The sequence below is a fragment of the Clarias gariepinus genome, chromosome 25 (assembly GCF_024256425.1).
Source record: "Clarias gariepinus isolate MV-2021 ecotype Netherlands chromosome 25, CGAR_prim_01v2, whole genome shotgun sequence".
NCBI classification, from domain to species: Eukaryota; Metazoa; Chordata; class Actinopteri; order Siluriformes; family Clariidae; genus Clarias; species Clarias gariepinus.
In genome coordinates this window covers 8,247,525-8,257,820 of record NC_071124.1, presented here as the reverse complement: position 1 = coordinate 8,257,820, position 10,296 = coordinate 8,247,525, and the positions used below count along the sequence as shown (strand labels likewise).

Genomic DNA, 10,296 nt, shown 5'->3' with positions numbered 1-10,296 from the left:
TCATCTGATATCCGATATTGTAGAACTGAATGAAGGTGATATTCTCCAAGCTGTCTTTCTTCAGCTGCTTAATTGTGGAAATTCCTTACCTGTTTACCTGTGCATGGAACTCTATCCACTGACCCTTTGCCAGGTAGATTTTAATGAGCTACCGTTCAAAAAAAAAAAAGAAAAAAAAAAAGAAAAAAGAGCCTTTATTGTCCATTTGGCTCCTGAACAGTGCTCTCTTTCTTTAATGAATGAATCAATATCTCTTACTCTCTCCCTCTCCTTCCTTTATTCCAAAGGAGCCAAAAAAACCTTGATTTGCTTTTATCCCCCTCCACCATGTCCTCCCTGTGTCCTTAATCTGCAGACTGCTGGACGACGAGCACTTAAAGCATATTGGACCGTTAAGACATATAGACTCTGTGGCCGGGATTTTCGAAAAGTCTGCATCCCTCAGGACAACGACTAAAAGGTCAGAATTTTTTCTCACTTTCTTACACATTTTTATCAGTGCTATTTTGAAACTCTGGCATTCTTTAGCAATGCTATCATTTTAAGTAATGAGATTAGGGAGGATACAGAAGGACAGCAAGCATCACATGCTTAATTAAGAAAAGGATGTGGTTGTGGTCAGATTATGAGGGAGAGAGGACACAAAAAGTTTGCTTTGACTTCCTGATGATTACTGGATGTACTATATTGTAGATAAGATATTACATTTGCCTTGTGTATGGTGTATAGAAAACAAGGTTTCACATATAAGTACACAGAAATAATATGTGCTAAATTGCAAGATATTTAACATTTTAAAGTCTTAGATTATTACTTAGTATCATAAAGCATCTTATTTATTTATTAATAGGAATAATTCAGCAAATCTAATAACTTAATGAATGTAAACATAAGAGTTGTACAGTATAGTTATATATCATGAAACTAAACCTTTTTTGCCATTTGAGTAAAAAAAACTTTAAAGAACTGTTAAAAATATGTAAAAAAAAATATGTTGAAATAAATATTAAAAGTAGATATTTAAGTTTGCAAGGTGGTATTACACTGACTGCATTCAAAAGACTAAAGATGGTATATAATTAGAATTGTATATATAAAATATAGAACCTAAATACTGGGAGTTACTATCTAATATATTTAGACTCTGGTTTTGTATGTCTGGTTTTGATGTGACTCACACAACCCATGTTTCCACCCCTCATTTTGAAATAGAAAAACCTGAAACTTGAGGGTTTTTTCAGGGTTGTGTGAAAGGGGAATGTGTGAGCAAATGAGTAAGTGAGTGAGTGAGTTGGTGCTTGGCCCCTCCCTATTTGAAGCATATAAAGGTATCCACTCTTACCCGTTGTCTCTGTCAATGCTTTTGGGACAAGACTACACATATATCTGGACTCCTTGTTGTTTGGACTAAGCCAAAAAAAAAAGAAAGAAACGGGAAGCATGGTATCTGCCGGGCTACAGATGTTGGGCACGGCCCTGGCCATTATTGGCTGGGTCATGACCATTGTGATTTGTGCCTTGCCCATGTGGAAGGTCACAGCTTTTATTGGAAACAACATTGTGACTGCACAGACCACTTGGGAAGGCATCTGGATGACCTGTGTTGTCCAAAGCACTGGACAGATGCAATGCAAGGTCTATGACTCTATGCTGGCCCTCAGCTCAGATCTGCAGGCTGCCCGTGCTCTTTGTGTTATTTCCATTTTGATCGGCATCATCGGGATCCTCCTGGCCATCGCTGGTGGCAAGTGCACCAACTGTGTGGAGGACGAGAGCTCCAAAGCAAAGGTGGGCATTTCGGCCGGCGTGGCTTTCCTCATCGCTGGGCTCCTGTGTCTGATTCCTGTCTGCTGGACAGCCAACAGCATCATCAGAGACTTCTACAACCCTATGATAAGTAACGCTCAGAAATATGAGCTCGGAGCTTCTCTGTACATCGGATGGGCTGCTGCTGCTCTGCTGTTAATTGGAGGAGGCTTGCTCTGCTGCAACTGTCCACCCAAAGACAACTACACAGCAAAGTATTCAGCACCCAAATCAGGAGGATCCAAAGGCTACGTGTGATCTTTTGACGGATGCCTCAATTCTGGACTTGATCTTCGTGATGTGCTATATTTTGAACAGCTGATATAAATGGTGCATTTTAATGTTTTGTGTATTATTGGCTGCTCACCAAAGTCATGAGAATACAAAGGTGTAGGGAAACATGCAGTGCCGTGACAAACCACAGGGTTTGTCAAAGTTGGGTGTTTCCCTTTGGATTTTTTTTATTTGTTTTTTGTTTTTTTTTAACCAAATGCTTTAACATAATGCTGTTTTGTTTTATATTTGACTCCATTTCACATTTGAACTGTATTAACTAATACACATGTACAACATTTACATTCTATATTTCATTGTTTTGATGGTTTACATTTCTGTGACATTCTGTATTGCAAGATTTGCATTCTATGTCTTTTGCTTTTTGTTACTGTTTTTATTACAATTCCTTTTAAATAAATATAAATAATTTTTTGAATTGAAAAACAACATTTGAATTTATTGACCCCACACATACGGAGGAAACCTGCACATCACTAGGTAACACCAATTTAATTGTTTGTGATAATTTACGTAACTTTAAAATAATGTAGTTTTATTATTTGATGTGTAAAAAATCAGTAAGAATGGCTAATATTTTTTAAAGAAAGGAATGGAAATGCTAGAATGGAATAGGAGAATAAAACATATCATATCAAATCATAAGCAACGCACCAGAAACTGAAATGCAGGCAGTGATATTTATTTATTTATTTATTTATTTATTTATTTGTTTGTTTGTTTGTTTGTTTGTTTGTTTAATTCATGTTTAATATTGGTATTTAAAAATTAATGTTTAAGACAGGTATTAAACATTAATAAATTAGATTGAAATTCCCAAATCATAAAATGTGTGTGTGTGTACACTGAGGGGTTTATGGGTTTTTTTTTTAGTAGTAGTTGAGCTAAAGGTTGATAATTTGGTACGGGAAAAAACAACTTTCAGGGATTCCTCAGAAATATGTACAGTATACAAGAGTGACACCCAGTGTTAGTTTAGCTGATCTTCAGGGGTCTCCTCCAGCAATAAGTCCCAAACCACACCCTAGAGTACATACAGCATTACTGCACTGTTTTTGACCACCATTTTGTAATCACATTTTAAAACAAACACCAGAACATCAGAAGTTTATTCCTGACAACCACTCATGCAGTAGGTAACAGGGAAATGGGAATATGTTGAAAAAAAACCATTCAAAGGCAGATACAGACCCCCTATTTTAATATTTACTACTGCTTACTCTATGCTGCTACAAGACAACTCAGACTTGTTATTTATTTTAAAAGCCCCATCATTTCTAAATGGTTGCTCCAAAGTGACTAAAACATATACAAACACAGATTATGTATTATTCGTATATTACCATAAAACTGTTTAAAGATAACAAAAAATAAGATCAACATATCTAGAATTTATTTGACCCCTTTACCTATTCCAGATAACCACCTGAGTAAAATCCCCAGTGTTGATTTGCCATTCTCATTCACTTGAGTTCACTTGAGTCTAACTGGACCTATAGGTTTAGTATATAAACATGGTATTTAAACACTGTACACTGTTTATTTACCATTCTGGGTGTTAATTTAACACTTTGAATACTGCTGTGTATTTATAAGAGTAAGCATAACTATTTAAATATTAGGCTCATTATTTGAACGTGTACAATAATAGTTCTTGGAACCTTGGAAACTTTTGTTTTTGATTTTTTTCCACCAACAGAACATACAGTATAGTTGGCCCATTTTGACAATATTTCCTAAATATTTTATGGTTACTAAGGTATAATCCATTCCCATTCAGTTCTGAAGGAAAATGCTAATATCTATATAAATATATCTAATATAACACATTAATAGTTATAGCATTAGCAATAATTTTGAATAAACTGATCGGCCATTACTATAACACATTACAACATTAACACAACAATACCTATCACCAACTATACACCAGCAAACTACAGAATTATAGGCTACAGGCATAGGTTATAGGATCATAGGCACCCAAGGCTTATATATATACTGTATATGCCCGCTATTACCAAAAGCCAGCAAGGCTGATCTGATCCCACAGAAAAGCCAGTGCCATAATAGGAAGGCACCAAAACACCCTGTGCACCACAATACAGCAGGCAAAGAGCCCAAGGCCACCAGCCAGTCCTAAAATCTTCTCAGATTCCAATTCATCACACCCATGGGATGCACAAGTCAAACAAGTCCCAACCCACAGCACCAACATCCTGATGCCAAACACCACAGCACACCCCAGAGGCCCTGTGATGCCAGTACCCAGGGGCTAGAACTTGCATCAGGAAGGACATCTGCTGTAAAGCCTGTTCCAAATTTTGTGTGAATTGAAAGGTCTGCTGTGGAGGATCAGGACAAAGCAGGACAGGATCAGCCTAAAGAGAAAAAAAACAGCTGTAGCCTTTCTGTCAACTCAAACTACTCTTGCTTTTCTTTTTTGACTTTTCCCATCAATGACGATTTTCTGTATAGAGTCCTTGTGGAAAGCTGTTTTCTTTACATAAAAGATTATGCCATTGAAATACTCAAACCAAAATCACTGTGATCTTTCCATCATTCTAATGGTTGATGTAAATCTGCATGGTTTTATGTATTGCACTGCTGAGATATAACTGTCTGATTAGATAATTGCACGAATAAGCGTGCAAAGAATACCTTGTGTTCGGAGATAAGGCTGTTACCTTTGGTTTCCAAACACTCAGCTTTCCCCAGTAATTTTACAAGCTCTCTTATTTTTGCCTCGTTCACTTCAGAGAGCAAAAAAGAGAGGGAAAAAAATAAAGGTTGATGAGGGAACTAGTTTTTAGATCTTTTGTGATGTAAGAGAAGACAGGAGAAAAGAAATTGTGATATTCTGCAACATTAAAAAATACTGAAAATAAGATAAATTCTGTATTGGAATAAGAGTTATAAAACTTCTTTTTTGCCATCTTGTAAGATTAATATCTTTACTTTCAATATCTTCATACTCAATACCTTTAAGCTTTGCATAAAAGTAAAAACTTTGCTTGTCTTTTTTGTTTCATCCTATGAGACCCTAGTTCTGATGCACACACCAATGTCAACAAGAATGTTTTTGGCAAACTTTCTAAAAAGACAAAAAAAAATTATTTGTACTTTCATGCCAGGATGAAACAGAAAAATAAAAACTAATAATATTCATTAACATCAATGATGCACAAAGTGTTTCCATAGTAACTGCCTGGTCAGAGTCATAGTTTGTAGCCCTTAAAACATCAAAGCATTTTAGCCATATTTTTGTAAACATATATAGGGTTTAGGATTGTGCAGTATACAGTAGAATGATGTCCTTTCTTCAGCACAACCTACAAAATATAATGAACTGAATTTTATTTCATTTTAACCATACAAACATGACATGCGAAAAAATAAAAGCAAGGCCCTTAACCCCTTAACTGCTCAGATGTATAATGAGATTTAAAAAAAAATAATAGTAAAAAAAAAAAAAAAGTGAGTCGCTCTGGATAAGAGCATCTGCCAAATGCCTAAATGTAAATTCACAGCTTGATGTATGAAGCCTCCCCATTAACACACACTGGCAAGACTTCCATATAAGCACATATTTTTTTTTTTCATCATTGACCTATGCTGTGTTGCCAGCAAAGATCTGCTTGGGTTTTAAGGTTATTAAATTAAGCTACTTGTTGTGCATATTTTGGGAACTGTTTAAAAAGTCATTATTATGAAATGATGCAAATGTGTACAAACACAGTTATTAAAAGTAATGAGTGAGATTAAAATGGGGGATAAGTAACAGTGAGAGTCCGAAGTCATAAACAGTGCTTGCAGTCCTACCTCTGTGTTCCTGTTTATCCAGTGTTTATAAACAGATATAAATATTATCAAGCATCATGAAGGCAGCAAGTAACTTAGCTTATTTGATGTCCTTCACGTTCTTGTTTTTGACTTGCAAGAAAAGGTTAGGGTGTGGTAGAGTAACAGGGTTGCTTGTTTCAGCACTTCCTTCCATAACGTTTTAGTCACTCTATTTCACGATACTTCACCCTATTATCAGACACAATCACTAGACTGTAAATGTAAAAAAAAAAAAAAAAAAAAATTTACAGACGCTTTTACAATGGCTTTTTTTTTATCTAGAATTTGTAGATATTTTCATTACATTCCTTATAGTCATGGTTTGAATTACGAGGAATTCAAAATCTCGCAGGCTTAACAGCCTTCCCTGAGACTTTTAGGGGGAGCTCTAAAACTTGTCCACTTTTGTGTTATAGTTTTTTTTTTTTTTTCTGTAAGCTCCTGAAATAAAAATAATAGTATAATAGTAAAATGTCAATGATATTAAAATGTCAATACCTGTAAAATGTCAATGTTGTGTGTTTATTTGCTCATTATATTCTATTTCCAAAAAATCTGTCTTCACCAATTCTCACAATTCTGTGTCTATTCCTGCTGCTGCATCTGAGCTTGGGGGCGTTGCCCTCGAATTACTGCCCTCGAATTACTGTACTAGATGTAGCCACCTGAGATGTAGCCACTTAAGTGGTTAAATTAAAAAAAAATCTTTTCATTCAATAATTTATGTAAGAATGAACATATGTACAATTCATGTATGTATTAATGTAAAAACAGAAACAACCTTGCCTGTTTTACATTTTGAAGCATTTAACAAAGACAACAACGTGTGACGAAGGGTTTTGTATAAGAAGCAGAAAGATATGTGCTCTCCTGAGGGAAAGAGATTTAAACAGGAATTTAAACAGGGCTAGATGGGATGTGAACTTCAGCATGAAATCCAAAATTAGTAATTTAGACTAGCAAACTGTTTAGCAGGACTTCCCAAGTGGCATGCACATTCACATACACACACACACACACACATATGTATATGCAATACCACATATTTGCATATTTGTTGCGCTTAAATGATTGAGATCAAACAAATTTTAATATTATAAAACGATAACCTCAAGTAAATACAAAATGCAGTTTTCAATTGATGATTTCATTTATTAAGGGGAAAAGGTTGCCCAAACATACTGTGATTTTTGGAAAGATGCGTCAAATTTTATATTTCTTGATTTAACAGATCTGGCAGTAATCAGGCCTGAGTGTTGGAGGTTCTATTTAAGTCATTTCTTTATTCAACAGATCTAGCAGTAATCAGACCTAAGACAAATTTCACCTTCCACTGATTACTGCCAGACCTGTTGAATAAAAAAAATCACTTATGGAGAAAACATAAAACAGTGGTGAACCTTCCCAGGAGTGACCAGCCTAACAAAATGACTCCATGAGCACAACAACGACTCATCCAGGAGGTTATGAAAAAAAAAAATCATAGAATGACATATAAAGTACTGCAGACCTCGATTTTCACAGTTTCACTGTTCGGTGTTCATGATTCAACAATAAGAAAGAGCCTGGGCAAAAATGGCATCCATAGGAGAGTTTTAAGTCACTGCTGACCAAAAAGAACATAAAGGCTCATCTCACATTTGCCATTAATATTTTGATTATCCCCAGGACTTATATAATTATATAGAAAATATTGTGTGGACTGATGAAACAAAAGTTACATCTGAAGTAAAACTAAAAACACTTGGTGGTGGTAGTGTGGTCTTGATGGTCTGGGGCTGCTTTGCCCCTTCAGGACCCGGACAACTTGCTATAATTAATGAAATCATGAATTCTGCACTCTTCCAGAAAATCCTGAAGGGGAATGTCTAGCCATCAGTTTGCGTTCTTAAGCTCAAGCGCTTTTGGGTAATGCAGCAGAACAATGATCTGTAACACACTAGCAGGTCCACCTCTGAATGTCTCAACAAAAGAAATGAATGTTTTAAAGCAGCCTAGTCAGTGGTCCAGACTTAAATCTGATTGAGATGACCTTAAACAGGTCTTGACAATGGAACATTGGAGGGTGCTTGAAAACCCCCCAACGTGGCTGAATTAAAACAATTCTGAAAAAGAAGAGTGGGCCCAAATTCCTCTATGGCGATGTGAAAGACAGTTATCAAAAACGCTTGATTGCCGTTGTTGCTGCTCATTATTAGGATTAGGGGGCAATTACTTTTTTGCATAGGACCAGATAGGTTTGGACAGCTTTTTTGCCTTATCAACTTAAATAATACAGTAATTTAAAATAGTTTTTTGTATTTATCTTTGTGTGATGTTAATATTTGTTTGATGATCTGAATCATTTAAGTGTGACAAATATGCAAGTTTCCTTAAAATTGCCTTTAGTTCTGCAGGTTTTTTAAGCATTAATTACAGCAAACATAACCCATCCTTATGCTTTTACAGTATGTACATTATTTAGCTGAGGCCAGCTCATTAGAAGCCATGGATAAGATAGCCTAGCTTAACAAAAAGTACAGATTACAAGCTTTCATAGATTTATCATTTTGTTTACCATCTCTGTCCTCTTTAGTGAACTGAAAAAACCCAGAATGTTTACTGATGAGTGAACAGACAAGTATGTGTTTATTCTCCCCATGACAAATGAGTTATGAGTCCATGGCGATTGAAAAAGCAATATACTCTACAGCCACTTTAAAATGTCCAATTTGTAGCCATGAACTAAGATTCATGGTTCGGAATTAAAATGTAGCTGTTGTTATCAATTACCCATGTTATTTTGTATAAAATAATTTTAATTTGACTAACGTAATACAAAAATGAAAGCTCTGGAAAATGCTCTGATGCACATTTCATTAAAAAGAAGCATTTATTTCTAAGATGACCTTGTAGCTCTTTGTTTGCTGGGGCCATTAGTTTATAGTGCATACAGAAGCCTTAGGAAGCATGAGGGCAGTGGTGTCAAGTGGTGTCAGATCATCTTGATCAAAAAGAGCTACATCAGCTCATAGCTATATAAACTGATGCTCTGCAGAACTCTTTATTTGGTTGTTGTTGTTGAATTGCTGAAAGTGAAAAGGATGGCATATAAGGGAATTCAGTACGTTGGTATTATCACAGCTTTCTTGGGATGGTTGGGAGTTGTCGTCGCCTGCAGCCTGCCTCACTGGAAAGTAACTCCATACATTACTGTAAGCTCTGAGTCAAGAAGGGTTATCTGGGAGGGAATTTGGAAGATTTGTGAAGTGCTGAACACCGGGAATATACACTGTGTGCCGTACTACGAAGAACAGGGTCCCAGCACGGACCTGCTGGTCATCCGAGCACTGATCCTTGTCTCCATTTCAGCTGGCATAATTGGCATCATGATGTTCATCCTGGGTGGAAAGTGCACCAAGTGTATTGAGAATTCACGTGTTAAACCCATAGCATCTATCCTAGCTGGAGTGTCATTCATAATCTCGGGTGTGCTCGGCGCAAGTTCTGTATCCTGGACAGCTTATGGCATCATCAAAGATTTTCATGATCCCCTTTTGATGAATGAACCACGCCGTGAACTGGGGGCTTCCTTGTACATTGGTTGGATAGCTGCAGGTTTTTTGTTGGTGGGAGGTGTGCTGGTTTGCCTGAACTGACCTACAAGAAAGCAACCTCTGACATACTCTAGACAGACTGGAGTATTCTGCCCAAATTGACTTTCCGCTCTCACAATGTACTGTACATCCGTGATTTCGCTTTCAATTTTTTAAAATTTTTGCTTTTCTTTTACAATAACTTATCCCCTTTGAAAAAAAAATATATTACTTGTGTTTTTTCTTTTGAACTAAAACTTTTATTAAATAATGTCTCAGCACAATATATGCTTGTCTGAGCTGGAGCATTAAAAAAAATAAGGATTTTGTGTATCTATATAAATAAAGGAAAGGTTTTGTCTCTACATTGGTCAGAACTCACTTTTTCAATGATATCTTTACGTTTTATACACTGAAGGACCCAGTTTGAGATTTTCTGTCTGTCTGTCTGTATATCTGTCCAGTCAGAATTTGTTACAGCGTCACACAAAACTGACTAGACAGAATTTAATTAAACTTTGCCAGTAGTGAAAGAATTATGAGTAAAAGAGAAGTTAAGAGAAATTATATACCAGATTTTGTCAGAGCATCTAATGTTTTTTTGTTTTTTTGTTATTCATTTAGCACTTTTCCCTTTGAGGTTTGGTTATGAGCATCACTCCACAGAGCGAATCAATGCAATAGTGTACAGAGAATGAGGAAGACACAGAAACAATGGTAATGCACTGCCAAAATCCTCAAGAAACAGAAATGATAGCATGACACAGCATGGCTTACT

General features: G+C 36.0%; 2 protein-coding genes across 2 annotated transcripts; both read left to right on the top strand.

Moving 5' to 3' along the window:
* The first annotated feature begins 1,371 nt into the window (after positions 1–1,371).
* On the top strand, positions 1,372–2,493 carry LOC128512963 (claudin-like protein ZF-A89). Its single transcript, XM_053486519.1, has one exon. The coding sequence runs from the start codon at positions 1,441–1,443 to the stop codon at positions 2,062–2,064; it is 624 nt and encodes a 207-aa protein (XP_053342494.1). The 5' UTR covers positions 1,372–1,440; the 3' UTR covers positions 2,065–2,493.
* A 6,533-nt stretch (positions 2,494–9,026) lies between these two features.
* Positions 9,027–9,581, top strand: LOC128513429 (claudin-4-like). The gene has a single exon (XM_053487183.1). It carries the CDS (start codon positions 9,027–9,029, stop codon positions 9,579–9,581), a length of 555 nt encoding a protein of 184 aa, XP_053343158.1.
* The last annotated feature ends 715 nt before the right edge of the window (positions 9,582–10,296 follow it).

Coding starts and splice junctions, on each gene's coding strand:
- LOC128512963 (XM_053486519.1), top strand. CDS start 1,441: ATGGTATCTGCCGGGCTACAGATGTTGGGCACGGCCCTGGCCATTATT.
- LOC128513429 (XM_053487183.1), top strand. CDS start 9,027: ATGGCATATAAGGGAATTCAGTACGTTGGTATTATCACAGCTTTCTTG.